At 48.1% G+C, this 23,874-nt stretch overlaps 1 protein-coding gene across 1 annotated transcript in view; it reads left to right on the plus strand.

Moving 5' to 3' along the window:
• The window catches only part of CHD8 (chromodomain helicase DNA binding protein 8), a 56,013-nt gene that overhangs the window by 19,353 nt on the left and 12,786 nt on the right, over positions 1-23,874 (plus strand). Inside the window, exons 3-21 of the mRNA XM_066626801.1 lie at positions 1,476-2,366; positions 5,335-5,715; positions 7,467-7,843; positions 8,395-8,509; positions 9,269-9,463; positions 10,310-10,378; positions 10,810-10,865; positions 11,609-11,726; positions 11,912-11,995; positions 13,550-13,687; positions 15,564-15,685; positions 16,055-16,298; positions 17,501-17,677; positions 18,601-18,744; positions 18,917-19,172; positions 19,870-20,083; positions 20,732-20,927; positions 21,369-21,536; positions 22,668-22,847. Of these exons, the coding sequence (XP_066482898.1) occupies positions 1,617-2,366; positions 5,335-5,715; positions 7,467-7,843; positions 8,395-8,509; positions 9,269-9,463; positions 10,310-10,378; positions 10,810-10,865; positions 11,609-11,726; positions 11,912-11,995; positions 13,550-13,687; positions 15,564-15,685; positions 16,055-16,298; positions 17,501-17,677; positions 18,601-18,744; positions 18,917-19,172; positions 19,870-20,083; positions 20,732-20,927; positions 21,369-21,536; positions 22,668-22,847 (3,984 nt within the window). The 5' untranslated portion in view covers positions 1,476-1,616. The remainder of the gene's footprint in view (positions 1-1,475; positions 2,367-5,334; positions 5,716-7,466; positions 7,844-8,394; positions 8,510-9,268; positions 9,464-10,309; positions 10,379-10,809; positions 10,866-11,608; positions 11,727-11,911; positions 11,996-13,549; positions 13,688-15,563; positions 15,686-16,054; positions 16,299-17,500; positions 17,678-18,600; positions 18,745-18,916; positions 19,173-19,869; positions 20,084-20,731; positions 20,928-21,368; positions 21,537-22,667; positions 22,848-23,874) is intronic.

Here is a 23,874-nt window from a genome sequence, read left to right on the forward strand (position 1 = left end):
TAGAGAGAGAGCGTGACATGCTCTTCAAGTGACTCTTGAATGTACAAATGATTGACTTGGGGTGGGGAGATGGGTGGGCATTGAAATTACCTCTGCTATTTTGGGTCAGAGACATTGAGGCATTTGAAGCTGGCTGCTAGAAATCTGAAATACTTATTTGTTCCTGCACAGGACTGGTAGCTTGAGAATGGCTGAAACAGAAAAACTGATTTTGGTGCCAGTGAACTTAAAATATTTTCTTCATTGACCTAAAAAAGTGTAAATGGGGTGAGGGGAGGAAGGCAGGAGAGGGGAGGGGAACAGAGGAGACTTCAGAGACATGGGAATAAAGAGCCAGAGTGGAATGTCATAGCGTTCTTTGCTCAGTGTGTGTTTGGTGTGGTTGGTCTGTGGAACACCTTGCCACAGGATGTGGTGACAGCATCTAGCCTGGACGCCTTTAAAAGGGGATTGGACAAGTTTCTGGAGGAAAAATCCATTATAGGTTATAAGCCATGATGTGTATGTGCAACCTCCTGATTTTTGAAATGGGCTATGTCAGATGCAAGGGAGGAAACCAGGATGCAGGTCTCTTGCTATCTGGTTTGCTCCCTGGGCATTTGGTGGGCCGTTGTGAGCTGAACTAGATGGGCCTATGGCCTAATCCAGTGGGGCTGTTTTTATGTTCTTAACATATTTTAGTTTATTCATTCTCTTCTTCCAAGCAGCTCAGATTATTCTTCCTTCTGCCCCTACTCTGCACCTGATCTTCCCATCAACTCAGTGAGCGAGGCTGGGCTAAGCGAGAGTGCCTAGACCAACATTATCAAATGAGCATGCCCAGTGGGGATTTGAACCTGTGTCTCTGCACTCTTAGGTTCAAATCCTAACCCACTTTACAGCACTGGCATAGCGGTGCCAATGGGACATGTGCTGCATCCTGCAGTTGGGTGTCGCTCACGGAGGCTTCCTCAAAGTAAGGAAATGTTTGTTTCCTTACCTAGGAGCTGCATTGCTCTTATGTCGGTGCTGGAAAGTGGGTTAGCATTGCGTCCTTAGTCTAACACTCTAAGCCAGCCATGTTCAGCCCTTCGCCTTGGCACACTGGTGTGCCATGAATGGGCTACAGGTGTGCTGATGGAGTTTGGGGGAGGGTCACTTTTTAGTAGGGCTGTTGGGGGATGTGAAACTCCTTCTGTTAGTGGTGTGCCTTGTCAGTTGTCAAAAACTGGTGGTCTTATTTGACAATTTTAGTGCCTTCTTTGCCGTGAGATTTAAAAAGTTGAACATTGCTGCTATAAGCCATATGCTACACTGGCTCTCAAAATGTAATATAGTATAGGTGTTCTGTGTCTTTAATTCTGAATGGGAGTGGAAGCAAACCAGGTGCTGGGATTGGAGTAGGTGTAAGAAAGTGGGGCTTTCCGGAAGCAGTGCATTCTGACTTTTGAAATGGTGTTCCTTCTGACTTAATGCCACATTTTCCTCCTCTCCAGACAGCTCTAGACTGCCTGCTTCTTTCTTCATGAGGTTTGGCCCTGCCTGATCGTGGAGACTTGAATTTGTGCTGCAGTTGGGGAGGGGACCCCACAACAACACCCCTCTCCTAGCCAAGAGCTCCACCTCTTTCTTCTGCCATGGCTGACCCCATCATGGACCTCTTTGATGATCCCAATCTCTTTGGCCTGGACTCATTGACAGATGAGAGCTTCAACCAGGGGGCCCCAGACCCCATTGAGGAGGCGTTGGGGCTTCCAGGCGGGGCCTTGGACACCCTGGCAGGGAGGTCTAAAGAACCGCAGGCCACTCCGCAGCCAGAGCCTTCCCAACCGCAGACTCTACCCCTCTCGGATACACAGCCTGTGACCACACCTGAGCTGCCTCAGCAAGATCAACCAGGACTCCTGCAGGCCCCACAAGACCAGGAGGTCCTCAGCCAGGGCAATCCATTTATGGGAGTATCCTCCACAACCACCACACAGGCTGTGGCCTCTTCCTCCACTGGAGGGCAGCAAGTAGCAGCAGCGCCTTCGCCAGCCCCAAAGATTGTCATTTTGAAGGCGCCAGCAGGGGGCTCAATGACAGGGGCCCATGTAGCCCAGATTCAAGCCCAGCCTATAGGAGCAGCTAACGGAGGCAAAGTGACATTTGCCAAGGTGCTAACAGGCACCCCATTGAGGCCAGGTGTTTCCATCGTCTCAGGCAATGCGGTTCTAGCCACCAAAGTCTCCCCTGGAGCAGGAGCCCCTGCCACACTCCACCGCCTTGTGCAGCCTGGCCGGCCTGTCAAGCAGTTGGTGCTACAGCCTGTCAAAAGTCAAGTAGCGGGAAACACCGGGGCTGCGCCCCTGAAACCTGCCGTGACTCTGACCTCTACTCCGGCCCAGGTGAGTGTGCAGCGCCCATGGGACACAGTGGATAGTTTAGTTATCTGACTTGGATAGGGCATAGCTTGGTGGTAGAGTGTAAGAAGAGTCCTGGAGGATCAAGTCCATCTGGTCCAGCATCATGTATCTCACAGTGGTCAGTCACATGCTTCCTGAAAGAGCAGAAGGCATACCTGTTACCTATAGTTGCTCTCCCACAGCTGGTATTTAGAGGCATGCTGCCTCTCAAGCCAGAGTTGGTGTGCAGCCGCCATCCATAGTAGCCATGGATAAGACTCTCCCTCTGTGAATTTGCCTGATCCCCTCTTAAAGCCACATAAGCCAGTGACCATGCATTCCATTGGTTAATTGTATTCAGTGTGAGGAAGTGCTTTTTGTCTGTCCTTAAACCCCTGCCAATCAGTTTCCTTTTATGTGCCTTGGCTCATAAGTACTGTGGAAGCACATCAAGTACTATGGGGGTGGAGAGCAACTCCCCTCTGTCCACTTTCCATGTTGTGCATCTATTTTGATAATGCTAGGCTCCAGATTTGGTACCAGGAGGTCTGTACCAAAATGGTATCAGCCACAGAGCAACGGGGAGATACCTGAACGAAGATAATCCCTTAGAGCAGTGGTGACCCTGGTCCTCTGCAAGTACAGTCCCCGTCCAGACTGCAGCTTTTTGTTCTACTCCTGCATGCCTTGTCCTCCTGGTAAACCAGGACACTGGGATGTTGTGTCTGTTGCCCAGCATCCCAGAAAGCTGTGTGACAGGACAACTAGGCAGATGCGACTGCCCAGAGCGTCCTGGTGCCCAGGTCCACCAGGAGGACAAACCGTGTGGGAATGGAGCAAAATGGTCTGCTCTCTGGAAGGATGGATCCACCCAAACAGTGGATCCAGCCCCTCGGCCTGGATTAACTTGGCCCGGCCTTAGAGGTATGGAGTTTCAAAATTCCTTTAAAAACAGCAGGAAAGGGAATCTGATAGGAAAACACCCAAATCCATTCTTAAACCATACATTATTCCGTGTAGGAGATATACACAATTCTTAGAGAGGCTACACGCGTCTTAGCATAGTCGTTTCCAACCAAGAATTGGGCAGGGAAAGGTGGTTTGTTTTCACAGTGGTCAATCTATTTAAAGTTCAAGTGGGAACAAGCAGAAGAAGCCAAGAAGATAGGAAATGCAGGGAGTGTGATTGGGTCTTGATTCCTCTGGAGGAAAGTTACATCAAGTACAATGGGACTTACTTCCAAGTAGGTATAAACAATACTCTAGAAGAGCAGCAGGTGGGTGGGAAGAAAAGAAACAAATCTGAAACCAAACTCCTGCAGCATAATGCTAGAAGACTCAGGGCTCAGTCCTATCCAGTTTTCCAGTGCCAGTGCAGCCATGCCAATGGGGCATGCACTGCATCCTGTGTTGGAAAGGCAGTCACAGAGGCCTCCTCAAGGTATGGGAACATTTGTTCCCTTATCCCAGTGCTGCATTGCAGCTGTACCGGTACTGAGGATTGGGCCCTCAGTTGTGTCCCCCGCCCCATCACCTTTTCCTCCCAAGCTAAAAAGCCCCATGTGGTGTAGCTTCTCTTCATACAGAAGATTTCCAGCCTGCTAATGGTTTTGGTTGCCTTCTGTTGCGACCTTTCCCAGCTCTATGATAATCCCCTTGCAGTGTGGCAGCAAGAATTGGATGTGGTATTCCACATATAGCTGCACCATAGATTTGTGTAATGGCATGATAACATTAGCAGGTTTGTTTTTGATCTCTTTTCTAATGGCCCCAGCATGGGATTTGCCTCCATCACCACTGCTATACGCTGACCCACCATATGCATTGAACTATCCACCTGAAGGTTTCTTTTGTTGTTAATCAACAACAACCTGGTGGATCCCATTGGTGTATAAGTGATGTTGAGATCTTCGTTGCCCTGATGTTCATCACTTTGGGTGTTACTCAAGGGGAAGGTCTGAAGTTCAATCCCTGGCTTCTCCAGTTTTACAGGATCTTGAATAGCAGGTTTTTGAGAGCTGCCACCAACCAGGATAGACAGTACTAGGCAAGTGAAGCCTGTGGTTAGACTTGGCAAGTCCTTATCTTGGTTCACAGACTCAACATATGAAGCTCCTGTCTACAAAAGCAGATTTTTGGCCCACCTAGCTCAGTACTGTTTTCCATGGAGTCTCTCAGCTTTCTTCCTTGTGGACTTCCCAGAGTCAGCTGGTGAGCCATTGTGAAAACAGGATGCTGGGTTAGGTTGGTTTTTTCTCCAATCCAACAGAATTTTTCTTGTGACTGAGAGCACAGTCCGAACCCCTTATGTCATTGCTTTCCATCACTGGCCAATGGGACGTGTGCTGCAGCCTGCAGTTGGGTGTCACTCACGGAGGCCTCCTGAAAGTAAGGGAATGTTTGTTCTCTTACCTCAGAGCTGCATTACCCTTCTGTCAGTGCTGGAAAGCACTGGCATATAAGGGGTTAGGATTGCGCCCTGAGTTTGGTTCACTACCTGTGTTTCTGGTGGCCTTGCTTCCCAGAAACTTCTGATCCACCCACTTAAAAGACCCCTGCCATTTGGAGTGGTAGAGTCCTAGGACTTCTATACCTCATGACATTTCTTGATGTGTAGTTTGAGACTTAAAGAGACAGAGGAATTCATGGCAGAAATGTGGAGCTAGCATCTCCTTTACCTGCTCGATGCCAGCATTTGCTGCATGAGACTTTTTAAATTCCTGTTTTGCACCAATCAAGAGGTCTAGGAATCTGTAAGCGTTTCTCAAACAGAACTGGGCTAGTATCTGCCTTTAAAAAACAAAACAAAAAAAACAACACCTGCATTTATTGTCAGATCGCTCAGTTACAGCTTTGGAGAAACTGTGTTTTCTATTTGCTGCATGTGGAAGTGTGGGAAGACCCATATTTTGATGGATAGGGCACAGAGATGTATTTTGGGTGGCAAACCTCAACTTTTTGTCCTCTACAGGGGGAGTCAAAACGCATCACTCTGGTTCTCCAACAGCCCCCGGCAGGTGGGAGCACACCAGGGCAGCGCCATGTTGTTCTGGGCAGCCTGCCAGGCAAGATTGTGCTCCAGGGGAACCAGCTGGCAGCTCTGAGTCAGGCCAAAGGGACTCCGGGGCAACCTGCCAAGGTGGTCACGATCCAGCTCCAGGTCCAGCAACCTGGACAGCAGCCGTCAAGTGGCCAGCCCGGGACGCAGAAGATCCAGTTGTTGCAGCAGCCACCAGCCAGCTCCTCGGGCCAGCAGGCCCCGCTGGGTGTATCCTCGGTGCAGCAAGCCCAGGTGGTGGGTGGTTCAGGACAGAGAGTGACAGTGCCTCTCAAGGTTGTGCTGCAACCACAGGTAAGATTGTTGCTGCCCACCACACTCCAGTTGGCTTTGTTTCAGGATCTCTTGGGATGTGATGGTGGCAGGTGGGGTTAAGACTGTGCTGAGATTTTATAGGAGCACAGAAAAAAAAATGCAAGGTTTGTAAATAGGCACATTGTTCATCTTCATGGAAGTGAGTATGCATGTAAAAAGCAAGTTCCGAAACCTTACTGAAAGTTTATAGCCAGTCCTACTAAGAAGCTAGAGAAGTGTCTGAATCAGATTTTTCTTGGGGTGTGTGTGTGTGTGTGTGTGTGTTGCTTTACTCCTCCTGTGAAGAACAAAGCTAGGACAAATTATGAACATTTAGTTAACATGTTTTATCCGGGTCACGTAATTAAGTGGAAGTTGGATTTGTACAGAATTTGGGCTGCCTGAACAGTTGATTCTTTTAGCACAGAGCACATAAGGACCCTGCTGGATCAAACCAAAGGCTGCCTAGACCAACACCCTATGGTTGTGGCTGGCAACCTTCAGTCTCGAAAGACTATGGTATAAGCCTACAGCACCTGGCATTCCCAGGCGGTCTCCCATCCAAGTACTAACCAGGCCTGACCCTGCTTAGCTTCCAAGATCAGACAAGATCAGGCATCTGTAGGGTAACAGTTGGTAACCAGCCAGATATACCGGGAAGCCCAGAAAGCCAATAGCCCTTCCTTGTGTAGTCATAGATACACTGCCTTGGTGCACGGGGGCTCCAGTTAGTGGCCATAGCTAATCACCAGTAAAGCTATTCCCCTCCATGAATTTGTCTACTCCCCTTTTAGAACCACCTAGGCCAGTGATTATTGTTATGTCATGTAGCAGCGAATTCCATAGAAGACGTAGCCCTGATTGCAATGTGTTCCTGTGATAAAAGTTATGACAAAGATAGTGAATTGTGACCCAACTCATCTTTGTCCCTTTCAGCTCCTCCATGTCCCATTTGATTTCGTACTACCTAATTTACTGGTAGTCTGCCCTAGACCTTTCTCTGTGGAGAGTGGTGTGCCTTTATAGCACTGGTCGGCAACCTTCTTCTACTCCGCACAGGGGCCAGACAGTGGGTCCTTCAATAAGGAGAACACATTTGCATTTACTACGCATGCACAAACCTCCCAATTAGGCCATAGAGCTAAGAAAAAGAGACGGGCGTGGTGCAGGGATACGCAGGCCCAGACAGAGAAGGGTGCTCAAAGGAAGCTTCTGTCCTTGGTCTACTTACACTGTAAGCTTTGCAGAGAGGGAATTACAAATTTGAATTCTTTTTTAGGACCACTTTGGGCCAGGTGGATGTATCTTTTTTGGAACTACAGGCCAGATGATTTTGGGTGGCAGGCCACATCCAGATCACTGGCCATTGATTGCCTACCCTTGTTTTAAAGAAACATGGGGAGGGCTTGGTCAGGGTACTGGTGGGTGTTGAGAGAAACAAGGGTGGTTGGAAAGACCTGGTCTCAAAGTGGAACCGGCCACTTCTAGGCAGTGGTCAAGGGCCCCCACTTCAGTGGCTGGCAAGTCTCTTGGGGCCCTGGCTCAGAGTCAGAGCAGATGCTTTGCACAGTTCACTCTCTAGTATCTCCAGATTGGAAGTCTCCTTTGTCTGCGACCCAGCAGATCTTTAACACTGACCTGGACTGATCAGCATCTGGCATACTGGGCATGTGTTATAAAGCCCACTGACCACCATACAAATCAGTATGGTTTCCAGATGAAACCTGCCACGTCTCTGTCACCCTCTGCAGGCCAGCTCATCGCAAGGCAGCTCCTCCGGGCTCTCTGTCGTGAAGGTTCTGAGCAGCAGTGAGGTTGCAGCCCTCCCCTCATCCAGTGGGACAACGCGGAGCAGCTCAGACGAATCCCGTAAACTGGAGCACCAGAAGAAGCAAGAGAAGGCCAACCGGATTGTGGCAGAGGCCATTGCCCGTGCCCGTGCACGTGGCGAGCAGAACATCCCCCGCGTCCTGAATGAGGATGAGCTGCCCAGTGTGCGGCCGGAGGAGACGGGAGAGCGCAAGCGGCGTCGGAAGGGTGGGGGCGAGCGGGTCCCCAAGGAAGAACGGCCACGCAAAGGCAGGGGCCAAGGGGGGTCCAGCAAGAGTAAAGGCCGAGGGAAGCCCAGGTGAGGACCTGCAAAGTGAGGTCCCTGTTAACTTGTCATGCTGGACCTTGGTCTGACTGAGTTTGAGGGGTGTATTTGGAGGCCTTCTGTCCCTCTCCCACTTGCATGGAAACCCAGAGAAGAGGTCCTGATTTGCTCCATAATCTTTGGCTGCAGAGGGAAGTTTGCTCCCTCCATGGGGATTCTCCTAGGCTGTGGAGAGCTTGTTTGCAGCCAGAAATTAGTCAGAAGAAGCTGCGCCCCTGAAACCTGGAGGCGCTGCTAACACCCCCTCCCCGGGAACCCTCTTGCAGTCTTCGTGCAGGTCTTTTTGAAATCAGATGGCCTTGTTTTATTTCCAAGCCAGTCCTACGTGAGCCACGAGTTCTGCCCCATTCTTCTAACCCTCCATCCTTGTTAGAGAGAAAAGCTGTCTTGTGTGCTCCCTGGGGCATTTGGTGGGTCACTGTGAGATACAGGAAGCTGGACTAGATGGGCCTATCGCCTGATCCAGCGGGGTTGTTCTTATGTTCTTAGAGTGGGTTTTTAATCTCCTTCCTTGCTCATTCCAGCACTATCACGCCAGTCGTAGGGAAAAAACGGAAGCGCAATGCCTCGTCTGACAACTCTGATGCGGAAGTCATACCCGCGCAGTCCCCGCGCGAGGAGGAAGAAAGCAGTGTCCAGGTGAGACCAAGAAGGAAGCGTTTCTAAAAAGGGAAGTTTTCAGGGCTGGTGCATTTTAAGGCACTGAGGAAGAGTAGGAACAACTGCAGTCAGATAGTTTGCTTTGAGTGTTCCTCTTCTTCATTTGTGCCACAGCAACCCTTTAAAGTTGGTCTGTAAGTATTGCTGTCGCATTGCAAATGGATTACTTTCCAGCTCATGCTTTTAGCCTCCACACGTCCCTGACAAGTTTATACAGAGGTTCTAAAACACAGAGCAGGTGGTCTTCATGCTGTTTACCGGCCTGCATAAGCTGTGGAATAAGCTTGATGTTCTCATTTTGGACAAGGTCTGCCGTGCCTGAAAAATTAGGACTTGCTCATGACCTGGGGGCAACCCCAGACAAGAAAGAACAGATTGGTTCTTCCTTCTACACAGGGAGATTCAATCACATTTTTTTGTTTGTATTAAAGTGGAGTTGGGTTTATTTAAAACATACATGCAGACACTTGGGAGCCACAATTTGTGGTTCTGAGACCTCAGTATATTCCTGCAAGGATAGACTGCCCCTGCCTTCAGTCAAGGTTCCTCCTTATTCTACCTAACAACCACTTTGTCTGTTTAGACTTCGAATGGTGTCTCTTGCAGTTGGGGGATGTGTTGTCACAGTGATGCTGTGTTCGCTTATATGGAAAAGTGGATATTGATTGTTTACCTTAGCCTTGTGGAAGGAGGATTTGTATGAGCCCGGCTTCTTACTTTTTCCCCACCCTTCCCCAGAAGCGGCGCTCAAACCGGCAGGTGAAGCGGAAGAAGTACACTGAAGATCTGGACATCAAGATCACCGATGACGAAGACGATGAAGAGCTGGACGTGACGGGACCCATCAAGACCGAGCAGCTGCCAGCCCCTGAACCGCCTGCTCCAGAACTGATCCCCGAGGGCGAGACGCTTCCTTCCATGCAGTTCTTTGTGGTAAGGCGCTGTGGAGCGTCCCTTCTCCAATTAGTTTCTCCAAGGAGCCAAACAGGAGCAAGCAAATCTGAAATAAACAGAGCACTCTGTGTGGGGTGGGGTCTGGTTCATTGTTTATTCCTGTGATGGAGGCTGGTAGCTTTAGCCAGTTGTCCTTCCCAGCACATTGGGGAGGTGCCTGATCTTTGGGGGCTTACTGCCTTTCACCAAGAGAGACACTCCCCCCCCTTCATAAGACCAAAATTGCAGGAGGTCCTGTTGCGCAATGGCAGAGCACTGCTTTTGTACTTTGAAGGTTCGGGGCTCAGTCCTTGGCACTTCCAGTTAAAGAATGTCCCGCAGAGGGCCGGGAAAGACGGCTGCTTGAAAGTTGCTGCCTGTCGGGGGAGATACTGCTGCCCCAAACTGACCCAGTGCCCCAACTCTGTACAAAGCAGCTCTGTACATTTGTGGTCCACCCTTTGAAACTGGCAATAAATAACCCTTTCACACAATGCATAATAGTCTGATGCAATTGGCTGTCACCAAATGTGGGACTGGCCACTCTTTTAGGAAAATGGGGATTATTAGGGATTAGAAGGGACCAGACAAATTAGTGAAGGATAGATCTATCGCCTACCACTAACTATGTGAGCTCTGTGGAGCTTCCCTACTCAGAGGTAGTGTGCGTCTGAATGCTCAGGACAGGTGAGGGGGCAGCAGTCTTCATGCTCTGCTTGTAGGCTTCTTGGCAGCATCTTACTGGCCACTCTTGGAAGTAAGAAGCTGGACCTGGATGGACCTTCTGGGCTGATCTGATGGGGTTCTCTTCGTTTGTCTTTTTGCTCTTCCCCTACCTCCCAAAAGGAAAACCCCAGTGAGGAGGATGCTGCTATTGTTGACAAAGTGCTATCCATGCGGGTTGTGAAGAAGGAGGTAAGAACTGTTTGCCTGCTTCTAAGGGAGCTGGGATAAGAGGACACTTTAGAGGTTAAGCGCATATTGTATTCTCATGAGGATAACAGTGCCCTTTATCACTTGTTTTTACAAGGGAAAGGTGATGTGGGGAGGGGATGCTTAGAACTGAGAAACAGTGAGGGAGAGCGGGGAGTCTAATGGGGAGTCTTTTGCTACCGAATGTTTTCCTGCTCCAGATCTACATGTTAGAGAAGATAGAAAGTTTTCTCACAGTTGTTGTTTTCTAATAGTGTATATTCTTTAATTTCGTTTTAATTTTGCATTTTGTTTTTGTTGTTACGACCGTGGATGTGTAAGAGTTTATGAACCTTTCTGTTCCAGTGGTACGTTCTCTAGTAGTGCATCCCTTCTTGCTTTTGCTACTCTAATTCCTTTTTCTCTGACTGCAGCTCCCCAATGGGCAGTTTACAGAGGCTGAAGAATTCTTTGTAAAATACAAGAACTAGTGAGTATTATTTGCTTCCTGTGATACCCGCAACTATGGTTTCCTACAGAGGCTGGGAATTTTTGATTGTTTATATTGTGTCACCTGTGTATTATGCATGTCTTCTTGGGAGTAAGTCCCACTGAGTGCAGTGGGACTTACTCTCAAGTAAGCGCATAGGATTTCAACTTGAGGCACTTGAGTAAAATAGATTAGTCACTGTTCCCAAGAAGAGTAAAATCCAAAGTAAAAGATGGGGGAAATGGAGGAGTTCCAGGCATTGTGGACAGCAAGGGAAAAGGGACAGAGTCATGTGAAAGAGCAAAGGACCTTTGGATGGTTGGACGTGGAGGTCACTGATGGAGATGTAGTGAGAAACAAAGACCAGAAGACAGGGTGGGGAAGGCTGTGGTCAGTTCACTGTCTTGCTGTCAAAGCCTCCTTGTTGCTGGATATAGAAGGGGAGATGGAAACCCAGTGAAGGGATCTGAGGAAGACTCTCACTTAGACTAGAGAAGAGGTAAATCATTTTGGCAGTGGGGATATGAGAGGATTGAAGTGTGAATGAGGAAGGCCAGCAAGGAGGAGTGTGCAGCATTCACGGTGGGAGATGATCAGTGCGTGGACCAGCTCTAGAGGCATGGGAGAACTTCAGTTCAACTATTAGTACCACTTTTGGGTTGCCTGCAGAGTTCTGATTTTAAAACTTTGCTTCTCCCCCCCCCCACACCTCCTCACCCTCCTGCCCTTAATTCTTCCTCAAGCTCGTACTTGCACTGTGAATGGGCCACCATCGCTCAGCTAGAGAAGGACAAGCGGATCCACCAGAAGCTCAAACGCTTTAAGACCAAAATGGCTCAAATGAGACACTTCTTCCATGAGGTACGGGCTATAAATTTGGCCTTTAAAAAAATAATAAACTGGAATCCAAGACTCTCAGCAAGCCACCTCCCTGTAGGATCCCACATTTTCATCTCTGAGTGGTGTGTGTTCAGATGAGCAGAAGTATACCTACCTCTGTTATCTGTATAGAGATATGCCTCTACTATCTGTGTTGTGTCTCATAGGATGAGGAGCCCTTCAACCCCGACTATGTGGAAGTTGACCGCATCCTAGATGAGTCGCACAGCATTGACAAGGACAATGGAGAGGTGTGTTGGTGATTTGCTAGGGAGAAATTCTCCGTTGTGACCAGGAGATGAGTACTTTGTGGAGAACTTGACACATGCTTTAAGTACTTCATGCTTTGTGTGTCCTGCTCAAGTTTTAGATCCGCTTCAAAGACTCTATCCCTCTGCCATAGGATGTGTGACTGATGGGCATGAGCGATAGTGTGGGTTCTTGGTTCTTGAAATTCCCCAGATGATTCTTCTTTTAGAGCAGGGGTGCCCAAACCCCGGTCCTGGGGCCACTTGTGGCCCTCGAGGACTCTCAATGCGGCTCTCGGGAAGCCCCCAGCTTTCAATGAGCCTCTGGCCTTCTGGAGATTTGCTGGAGCCCACACTGGCCTGATGCAACTGCTCTCAGTGTGAGGGCGACTGTTTGACCTCTTGCATGAGCTGTGGGATGAGGGCTCCCTCCACAGCTTTCTGTTTCACATCTGTGATGCAGTAGTGGCTGCAAAGTAAAGGCCAACCTTGCTTTGTGCAAGGCCTTTTATAGGTCCTGAGCTATTGCAAGACCTTCATTCATTCATATAAGTTCATCTTTAGTATATACATTTATGTAAACGTATGTAAATTTATTCAAACTTTAAATGTAAATTAATTCTTTTTTCCCCTGCCCCCGAAACAGTGTTGGAGAGATGATGTGGCCCTCCTGCCAAAAACTTTGGACACCCCTGATCTAGTCCAGGGGTGCCCAAACCCTGGCCCTGGGGCCACTTGCGGCCCTCGAAGACTCCCAATCCGACCCTCAGGGAGCCCCCAGTCTCTAATGAGCCTCTGGCCCTATGGAGACTTGCTGGAGCCCGTGCTGGCCTGATTCAACTGCTCTCAGCGTGACAGCCAACTGTTCAACATCTCATGTAAGCTGTGGGATGAGGGTTCCCTCCACTGCTTGCTGTTTCACATCTGTGATGCAGCAGTGGCAGCGAAGGATAGGCTGGCCTTGCTTTGTGCAAGGCCTTTTATAGGCCTTGAGCTATTGCAAGACCTTCATTCATTCATGTAAGTTCCATCTCTAATATATTCATTTATGTAAATTTATTCAAATTTTAAATGTAAATTAATTCTTTTTTCCCAGCCCCCGACACAGTATCAGAGAAATGATGTGGCCCTCCTGCCAAAAAGTTTGGACACACCTGTTTTAGAGTGTTGTACAGGGTGAGGCCCAGGAGCCAGATGTGGCCCATGGAAGCTCTTTATCTGGTCCTTGGGCTCTCCTAGCACCTCCATTGGCTGCTGAGCTGTGCTGAGGTGTCACTACTGAATGGGCAGCCCTTGTGACAATTAAGCTCTTCCATACCTTGAAAATATAATCAAGATTTGCATAGTTCCTCTTCATTTCTCTTATCATATGTAGCTGAAAAAAGTGCTTATTTCTGGTTATGACCTGCTTAATTACATCACTTCCTGCTTTAATGACATCACTTCCGGCCCTCAGTAGGCATTCTAAATGGTTTTTGGCCTGCTGTATAAAATGACTTTGACACCTCTGGACTGTAGTATATGATTCGTGTAGTGATTTTATTGTTTATTGTTTAGCCGGTGATTTACTACCTGGTGAAATGGTGTTCACTTCCCTACGAGGACAGCACATGGGAGCTCAAGGAGGATGTGGATGAGACGAAGGTCCAGGAGTTCAAACGCATCCAGTCAAGGCACCCTGAGCTCAAACGGGTGGTGAGTGATGCCCCTCTTTCCCCCTGCCTGAAAACCTCTTGTGAGTGGTATGGTCTCTACCTGTCTCCTTGTACACCTGAATGCTTTATTTTGAGTCAGACCATCTATCCTAGTCTTGTCTACTTCTCCTGGCACTGGCTGTCCAAAAGTTTGGGCACCATCCCCAGCTAGCACCTACTACCTAGTCCTTTACTGAAGATGCCAGAGTGTGAATCTGGGACCTACTTCATCCATAGTCTGTCTCTCTGCTAAGGCCCATCCCCAATGCATGGATTGCTTTATCATCTGCCCTACTACCACTGAACTTTGCTTCTAAGAAGCCTTTTCTCTTTATTATTTGCCACTTGAAATGTGTTCTAATAAGTAAAAATCAATCTTTTACTGATTGATACTGATCATGAAAGCCTTACTGTTATTATTTATATCAATCTTTTACTGCCAAGAAGGGTATGCTTTCTCAAGAACTGGGGTATTTCTTTTGCATTAAGCAGCCGTAAGATCCAGACAGGGTCTTCTACGTGATCACAGAAATCAGAAATGATTGTTTTGACAATAGCTGAGTGTGCCATTTTAGTGTTCCCCATGACATTGTTCAGTTCTACTTGTATGTATGGCCACAATTCTCATTCTGGCTTATGTTAAAGATCATAAACATTCTAACATAAACACTAAGACTTCTTCATGATGCTAAAATAAAATTTGAAAAAAAACATTTTAGGAAGGACTTGGAAAATTAAATAATAATAATAATAATTAGGTATTCATATACCGCCTTTCTGGTCATCAGATTACTCCTCTGGCTTTATTCAAGGCGGCTTACATAGGCAGGCGTTTCTAAATCCCTCAAGGGGGTTTTTACAATCATAGCGGTTCTCTCTTTCAAGAACCAACAACATTTCAGATGGATCTTCCTGGCTTGGTCTCACTTCTGACCTCCACGCAGGCTGAGAGGCAGCTCCATCTCTCACATGGAGGGCAGCCAAGATGCTTCTTGCTCACACCCAGAGCAGGTGAAATGACTCCGCCCAGTTGTCAGCTGCTTCAAGGTCTCGCCATTCTCTGCCATTCAGGGAGCTGCCGGTGTCCTCGAACTGGCGACCTTCTGATGTTATCTTCGGGGTACCAGGGGCTCTACCCTCTAGACCAGACCTCCTGCCCTGTTAATTCAAAATTAACATTTTGAATAATGCTGTCTTTTCCTCCTGCTACTTCGAGGTTTTTGTGGGTTGCCATTTTGGTTTGGTTTCATTTTTCAGCTTCCATTTTTTTCCTCTTTTAAAGGAAGGTGAATACAAATAAAGACACACCCATCTCAGTAGCAAACTAAGAGGGGGAAGGGAGAACATACTTGATAAGAGGACTCTAACAATATGCATGGTGTAGGAAATGTGGCTAGGGGATTCTCCCTTTCCCCTAATGGTTGCATTTGAAGAGATGGGGACAGGTCTTGTGTTGAAACTGATTGGCAGTAAATTCATGAATGGTAAAAATGACTCATACGACTCAATTTCTAGGACTTACTCTCTTAAGATGTGGTATTAGCCTCTGGTTTAGACAACTACAACAGGAGTAGTCTGATTCAAAGGAGAGAGGGGTTGATCAATGACTGTTAGACAAATGACTGTTAGACCAAATAGCTCTGTGGGCTATATGCTGCTGATCTCCATTTGCCAGGGGGCAGCAGTGAGAAAGGACTTTTTGCCTGCAGACCTTACTGGTGGCGTCTCTGGAGTCCCCTGGTGGACTAGATACTGAGTAGATGTGCCTTCTTTCTGATCCAGCTACCTTCTTCCTCCAGCTTTGGAAACAGCTCTCCAACTCACTGTCAATTACAGGACCCCCTATGTAGGAGTATCTCATTGCCTTTTCTTTCCAGGCCCGTCCCCAGGCAGGTTCCTGGAAGAAGCTGGAGCTGTCGCACGAATACAAGAATGGCAACCAGCTGCGGGAATATCAGCTTGAGGGTGTGAATTGGTTGCTTTTCAATTGGTACAACAGGTGAGTTGAGAAACTCCAAGTGCTGGAATTCTGAAGTCAGAATTGGAGATCTATAAGCAGGGCAGGAGTCCCACTCTCTGATCTCTGGAAATCCTTCTTAGCTCTCTTCTGGCACCTGAAACTTCAGTTCTAACTGCAGTAATTCCTGCAATATCTTTTGAGAGTTGGAAGCTTATGTAAAATCAAAATGTTATTTGGGTGGTGAGTTGCGTGCCTAGTACCCAGTCCTGCGAGACAACGGGTACTAGGCAGTTAACTGGCAGTTATTAAGCCAGTAAGGTTCCTTTTGTACAGACTGGAGATTCAGGGAGTTGTTCAAAGAATTATTTTGGCTGCTGGGTTACAATTTCCCCTTCTTTCCCCACTCAGGCAAAACTGCATCTTGGCAGACGAGATGGGTCTGGGCAAAACAATCCAGTCCATTGCCTTCCTGCAGGAGGTGTACAATGTGGGCATTCGGGGACCATTTTTGGTCATCGCCCCTCTCTCCACCATCACCAACTGGGAGCGGGAATTCAACACCTGGACAGAGATGAACACCATTGTGTACCACGGCAGCCTTGCCTCCCGCCAGATGATCCAGCAATATGAGATGTACTGTAAAGACTCGCGGGTACGGAGGGTGTCATGTTGCAACATTAGTACATGGAAGCAAAGTAGCTTTTAAAAAAGCAACTTTCAAAATTGTCCACAGAAATACAACCAGTCAAATTATAAGCACAGGAAATGCTAATTTTTTGGGGGGGGGGGGGAATTGGGACAGGCTCATGATTAACATGCAAGAATCGCTAATAGTACTCATTATAGTTAAAGCTGCTTCATAGTTATTGAGTGGGGCAACATTCAAGCTTGGTCTATCCATCTGGGTGGTAAAAGCATGACAGGCATTTAATTTTGGCCTGTTGCTGCCTGTTCAATTTCGATGGATCAACTTGTCCATGTCTGTGCCATCCCATATTAATCTGCCATCTCATATTAATCAAGATGCCTGCAAGGTAGATTTTTGATAGATGCAAAATCCATGTGCAAAATCAACATAGAAGGTAGAATTTGATAGGAGCAAAATTTTAGGTGCAAAATCTGTTACAGGAGTGGTATTCTGCAGTGGTCAAAGTTGGGAGCATAGGAAGGAGCACTGATTTCTTTCTTTCCGTAGCACAGTGGTTGTCAGATTGTGAGCTGTGGCTCCCCCGGGAGCTGTGGAAAGTAACCAGAGGAGCTATGGAATCCTCCTGAAAAACCTGCCAGCCTATGTAATGAATAGAATTGTAGCCCTAGTGGGGAACCACGGTCAATGGCCCAGTAGGTCAAGGGAGCCTAGCAAAGGGACATTGTTGTTTAAACGTATCTTTAATGTAATGTGATTTTAAATGTATTTTAAATGTAATGTGATTTTTGCCATCCATGTGAGTTCTGGGAACAGAACCCTCGCAAATAATGAGACTCAACCTGTACTGCAAAAACACAAACTTTGGTACCAAGGGATAACTGAGACACATCTCGTAAGAAATAAGATAATGTCATTTTCAACAGTTTTAGGAACTATATTTTCCAGAGATCCTTAAGGGGAAGAGAATCTTCATTTTTTTTCCTTTTCCCTCTTTTGTACAGCCTACTTGAAACTAGACTATATCTTCACTATCTTACTTGTCCCTCATGACTTCTCTATGTTCCCATTTAGTTTTGTGCAGGTGTGTGTTTGATCAATAGGACTAGCAAAATTGTTGTGTGGAAAGGATGTTGGAGAGAAAACTGGAAGGTTGCTCTATGCTTCTGCGTTGGTTTCCTAGATGCACTCTTTTCTGGCCCCAACAGGGTCGACTAATCCCAGGAGCATACAAGTTTGATGCCCTGATCACCACCTTTGAGATGATCCTGTCAGACTGCCCTGAGCTGAGGGAGATTGAGTGGCGTTGTGTCATTATCGATGAAGCCCATCGCCTTAAGAATCGCAACTGCAAGCTGCTGGACAGTCTCAAGCACATGGACTTGGTAGGGACTTCTCATTCTACCCTGTACTTCCTCCCTGTGACAAATTGGGTTTCTTGTTTTCATGCAGTGACGTTTATGCAACAGCCTTCTCGGCATCTAAATGGAGTCCTTTGAACGGGACTGTGCAGTTCTGAAGTCTGTAGAATTTGGTATTTTGGAATTTTCAATTTAGTTATCTCTACCCCCCCCCCCCCAATTCTGAAAAGAGGTGATGTAGGTAATGACTGATGAAATCTCCAGTATTCAGAGCTTCAGTGGCTTACATTGTTTATCAGAGGAAGTTCTTCCATCACCACCTTCTTCTACAGCTGCTTAATTTGCCACTGGGCAAATGTATTTAGAAGTACGCTGTTCCTATCAGTTAGCATGGGGCATCAGCAGAGGGTGACAAGGGAGAGAGTCCCAAATCCTCACCACCGAAATGATCTTGATCCTCAGTCCCTCAGCAGCTGCTCTTGGCTTATGGGGGTTCTTCAGAGCTCCTGCCACTGAACCCTGTTCTTCTTCCCCTTACAGCCTTGCCTGTCAGTATGCATTTTCAAACAAGGCCTTCCACCATGTGCTGCCCCTACCTTAAGAGGATAGACAGGCCACTACCAGAGAGAGGGCATTTCCTACCAGAGAGGTTGTGGAGTTCCCTTCTTCCTGCAGATTCACTCCAAGCTCTCATTTTTGGCACCCAGTGAATCCTACCTTTTCACCTGTGTGTAGTTTTTACTCCCAGCTGTTCTATTGTGTGTGTGTGTGTGGGGGGGGGGGAGGCAGCTAGGTTTAAAAGGGGGAGGGAATAGATGGCTTATTTCTTGTGGCTGCATGTCCATGTTAAAAGCTGGAGGAAAGATGGAATACAAACTTGAAACGTCAAGTAATACCCTTTCTCTGGTGCCCCAACAACTGATGTCTCCTTCACCTTCTCTCTCTAGGAGCACAAAGTGTTGTTGACGGGCACCCCACTCCAGAACACGGTGGAGGAGCTCTTCAGTCTCCTGCATTTTCTTGAGCCTTCCCAGTTCCCCTCGGAGTCAGAGTTCCTCAAGGACTTTGGTGACCTCAAAACTGAAGAGCAGGTAAGAAGCTTTTGACTGTCTCTTCCACAGCCCCCTGCTGCCCACTCAGTGCCTGTGTTTGTGAACAACCCAAACAGATTAGAATGACTTAGAAAGGCTTTGCCCCCCTGCTTCCCATTTTGGCTGCGCCTGAGCTCAACGCAGCCTTGCTTCTACTCCGTTCACAATTCAGGTGCAGAAACTGCAGGCCATCCTGAAGCCCATGATGCTTCGGCGGCTGAAGGAGGACGTCGAGAAGAACTTGGCCCCCAAACAGGAAACCATCATTGAGGTCGAGCTGACCAACATCCAGAAGAAGTACTACCGGGCCATCCTGGAGAAGAACTTCAACTTCCTGTCCAAGGGGGCAGGCCATAGCAACATGCCCAACCTCCTTAACACCATGATGGAACTGCGCAAGTGTTGCAACCATCCCTACCTCATCAACGGTGAGTTTGGGGCCGGTGCCCTTTTAATGTTATGACTTGCCATCAGTGGATCTTTTCAGTCCTCATGATAATGTTGGGGCAGTATTTGATTTTGACAGATGACAAATGATGTAGTTTGGCAATGACACTCTCTCCCCCCCCCCCCCACACACACACATACAGCAAAGCTGAGTTTTGCTAAGAACTTTACAGCAACAAGGAAAGGCACAGGCATTGTTGTGCACATGTGTAACAGGAAGGCAGAAAAAAGAAGCTGGAGAGAGGTCTAGTGGAAGTAGGAGAGAGCAACTCACAGGCTACCCCTACTGGAGGCCAACATTCACACCTTTCCTAACTATATGTTGGGTAGCTCTGTTCACATGCTGCCACTCTTCCAACAGGAAAAATGTGCAAGAATTTCAGGGGACCCAAAGCTTCTGAAGGCATTTTAGCCAGAGATTGAGTCTTGGATATTGGGATAATTGGAAATGGGGGAGGGGTTCATGCATGTGTGTTTATTTGGCTGTTGTTGTTTTTAAAGCAAATTTCCAGCCTTCATGGCATACCCCCTTGGGCTCTGGCCTGCTCCTTGGGGTGTAGAACAGTTCTTTACTACATGCAAAATGCCATGTTTTTCAAGTTTTTGCCTATGGATTATTTGTGAGCTTAGATCAACAATTGCTGCTATTTCCCCTCTTCCCTTCCCTCCCCCCCCCAGGTGCTGAGGAGAAGATCCTGACTGAGTTCCGCGACTCCTGCCACCACCATGTGCCCCATGACTTCCCACTGCAGGCCATGGTGCGTTCCTCTGGGAAACTGGTGCTGATTGATAAGCTGCTTCCCAAATTGAAGGCCGGTGGGCACAAGGTGCTGATCTTTTCCCAAATGGTTCGATGCCTCGACATCCTGGAGGACTACCTCATCCAGAAGAGGTAAAAGACTGTGCCCAGTTGGAACCTATAGTGGCTGATCCTAACTAGGCAACATTTAAGCAAATTGACAGAATCGTTTCTTCTGCAATGACATTGCAACACTCATCACTGGAAGAAACAATGGCTAAGCATCAGCTGTGGCTTACTGGAGGCACTGCTTGCATCCTGTAGGTGCTGTAGATAGTAATGGAAATTTGGGCTCGGGGTCAGCCTCACCTAGTGAACAGAGGGGATGGTAGATCTCAGCAGAACTTTCCCATGTGGCCTTGCTCAGTTTCAGAGTTGGGGGTTCACTGGTGAAACTTCATTTCCTATTTCACCCTTTTATTTTAGTTGGAGGTTCTTCACTGATAGCTGCCATTTTGTATTTTTCAGAATGCTCAGAGGACATTCTGGGAAATACATATATTGATCAGATCTGCAAGAAACTTCATTACATTTTTTATAAATTCTCTCTCTTGGAGCAAGGGAGTATTTTGGCCTTTCTACTTTTTAATCACAAATAGTAACTGGGGGAAATGTAAAGACCATTGAACTTATAGTCTTCTGGCCGGGTTCATCCTGTAGTTTATGATCTTCTCCATCCCTCATCCCCAAGTTGTCAACCTTCTAAGTTTAGGTCTGCTGAGTTTTCTGTTTTCCACACAGGTATCTGTATGAGCGCATTGACGGGCGGGTGCGGGGGAACCTGCGGCAGGCAGCCATTGACCGCTTCAGCAAGCCTGATTCGGACCGCTTTGTCTTCCTGCTCTGCACGCGGGCAGGAGGCCTGGGGATCAACCTGACAGCCGCTGACACCTGCATCATTTTTGACTCTGATTGGAACCCCCAGAACGACCTGCAGGTAGGAGGACATGCCTTGAGGAGAGGGAGACAGGTAGAGGGCTGAAACCTTGGTGGGCCAAGGCACAGATTTAAATCCCCTTTGTGGGCGTGAAGTTTTGCTTGGTGACTGGGCCAATTTTCATCTCTCAGCCTGATCTCCCTGGCAGGCTGTTGTGAGAATAAAATAGGGTAACCTTCAAGCCTGTCTTTCTAAGCTCTTTTGAGAAAGATTGATGTAAATATGGCGGCTCTGTATGGGGGGAGGGTATCAGCCGTAGATTACTTGTCCCTCTCACTGTGGAGGCAGAGCCTTGTAAATGAGTATTTGAGGCTGTGAGAGGCACTGATCCTGCTCCTTGGTGAGGGCACTTTTTCTTGCCCTTGGGAACCAGCATTTCTCGTGGCCTTTCACCTGCTCATCATCCTTCCCATAACCATTTCTTCTCCGTTTTCCTCTTAGGCCCAGGCTCGCTGCCATCGCATTGGGCAGAGCAAGGCTGTGAAGGTCTACCGCCTCATCACTCGCAACTCCTACGAGCGCGAGATGTTTGACAAAGCCAGTCTCAAGTTGGGGCTGGACAAGGCCGTCCTGCAGTCCATGAGTGGGCGAGAGGGCAGCATTGCTGGGGTAAATAAACTGATGGGGGAGAGGGCGGACAAGGGAGTGGGAATTCCATATCTGGACCTCCATGTAAATGCCACTTGGCTGCAAACATGTGTCTTTATGTTTCTGCATATGGATGTTTTTCTCACATTGGGGCAAAGTCCTCCACTGGGGCGCATTTGTCTGTTTTGCATACGGGGCATGTGTTAGAGGTTTTTTTCCCTCCCCTACATCTAAAAGCTTATTGTTCTGCATTACAGCCTGCTTTTTAGTGACACTTGATCTTCATCTAGGTATATGCTTTGAATCTAAATTGATAGTTTCCATGTCCCAGGGATTCCTGGTTCAGTTCTCCACTTAGCCCTGAATGGCACTCATATGCGTGCTCTCTCTTTCTCACTCTCATGGTCAACGGATTGTTAATTCACAAGGAGGTTGTGAGGATAAAGTGAGGTTGGGGGTGGGAGAACCATGCACAATGTTCTGAGCTCCATTGGGAAAGGGCAAGTTAGGGCGCAATCCAAACCTGCGCTGGAGCAGGCAAACCAGGAGGCTTGTGCTGCATCAAACGCAGGTTCGTTGGCAGCAGCGGCTCAGCCAGAGACAAGGGGAATCCCTTCCCCTTACCCCTGGATAAGGGCTGCTGGCCCCAATGGGTCTCCTCGAACTCGCACCACCTCTGGAGGTGGCGCAAGCCCGAGGAGGGCGGAGCGGCTTGAAGCTGGGTGGTTGGGATCTGGCTTAACTGCTGGGTGCAAGCCCCGCCTCCAGCTCCCCGCGTGCCCACCCCCAGGGCCGCCCATTGCCCACCTTCCCCCTGCCCAGAAACACCTCCTTCCCTCCTCCCACACCTACCCTCCCACACCTACCTTTGCTGCTTGTGCTGGCGCGAGCGTGCTGACACAAGCAGCTGTGAGGAAGCCACGGCGGAGGCTTATGCCAGCCTCCGCAGGCCGGCGCTTCTCAGAGCTCCGGCCTGGCTTCCCTGCAAAGAGGCGCAAACGTGCTTTATGGTACGTTTGCAACCCTCTTATGCGGGCCCAAGGGACTTGGGTCCGCATAAGGAGCACTTTGGATTGCGCTCTTAGGGATGCAACTGAAAGGGCTGGAGGGGATAGGTCTTCCCACCTTCATGGCCACTGTCTCTTTTCTCAGATTCAGCAGTTCTCAAAGAAGGAGATTGAGGATCTGCTACGCAAGGGGGCCTATGCTGCCATCATGGAAGAGGATGATGAGGGCTCCAAGTTCTGTGAAGAAGATATCGACCAGATCCTGCTCCGGCGCACCACCACCATCACTATTGAGAGTGAGGGCAAGGGATCTACCTTCGCCAAGGTACCTCACCCACTCTGCTGCTGCTTTAATGTTTGGTGCGCTGGCAGAAGAGTCCGAGGGTTTGTAGTGGGACCCAGTTGATTGCTATGGAGAGGCAGGATCTGAACTTAAAGGTCTAATCTCTCAGGACCCTTCTCATGTTCGTCAGCACTGCTGAAGATGTAGAAGTGATGCAGTGTCTGCACAGAGAGGACTGGTAGGAAGAGGATGGGGACAATGAGACAAAGTAATATTTTAGCTTAGGCGGCGTGCTAGGTGCTTTACAACAGGACTCAGCCGGGATCTACTCTTGTGTTCTGCTAGTCCCCTCAATTCCACCAACTGTTGCCAGGTGAAAAATAGGGGGAGTGCAACGGGTATGTACTATAACTGAACAAAGTTCCTTTGAGCTTCTGTTCAACCCAGGATTGAGTCTTCAGTATCAGAACGAAGCTAGCAGTCCTCTCGCTCAATAAAGCCACTCCTGGTTTTCCTCCAAAACTTTGTTTCAGCCTAATTAAAAAGAAAATAGCAGCAACAAAAATATTTTTTTTTAATTGAGAGTCAAAGTCCTTTGCTGGTGCACCGTCGATCACCTAAGAATGTTTAGTGGATTCTAACTTAGTGCATGCACATCCCTGCGGTACAGAATGCAGACGGGATGTCCCATCCTACCAAAAAATCTGCTAGATGGAAAAAGCAGGGTAGAAACAGAGTAGTACTTTGGGGATTGACAAATGAAAAACAAGGTTAGAGAGACTCTGGGGGGGAAAGTGTATTGATGTGCCTTAACAAGGAGTTCCAAAGTCAGTTGCACAGAACTGTTTTGCTTCTTTGTTGTGCATCCCCCCCCCCCAATAGTTGTGAGAAGTTGCTTGTCTCTTTAAACCAGAGTTCTGCTGGGTCCTGTGTTAGGAACCAAGCTCAGGGTTCTGCAGCCCAATAGCAAATGTGCTGCTTTTCCTTAAGCTCACTGATGTGTAGGTGTCACAACAGGGGCTGTCCTGCTCTGTCAACACTCCACCACATTTGTCTTCTCTTCCTCCCC

The sequence above is a fragment of the Tiliqua scincoides genome, chromosome 5 (assembly GCF_035046505.1).
Source record: "Tiliqua scincoides isolate rTilSci1 chromosome 5, rTilSci1.hap2, whole genome shotgun sequence".
NCBI classification, from domain to species: domain Eukaryota; kingdom Metazoa; phylum Chordata; class Lepidosauria; order Squamata; family Scincidae; genus Tiliqua; species Tiliqua scincoides.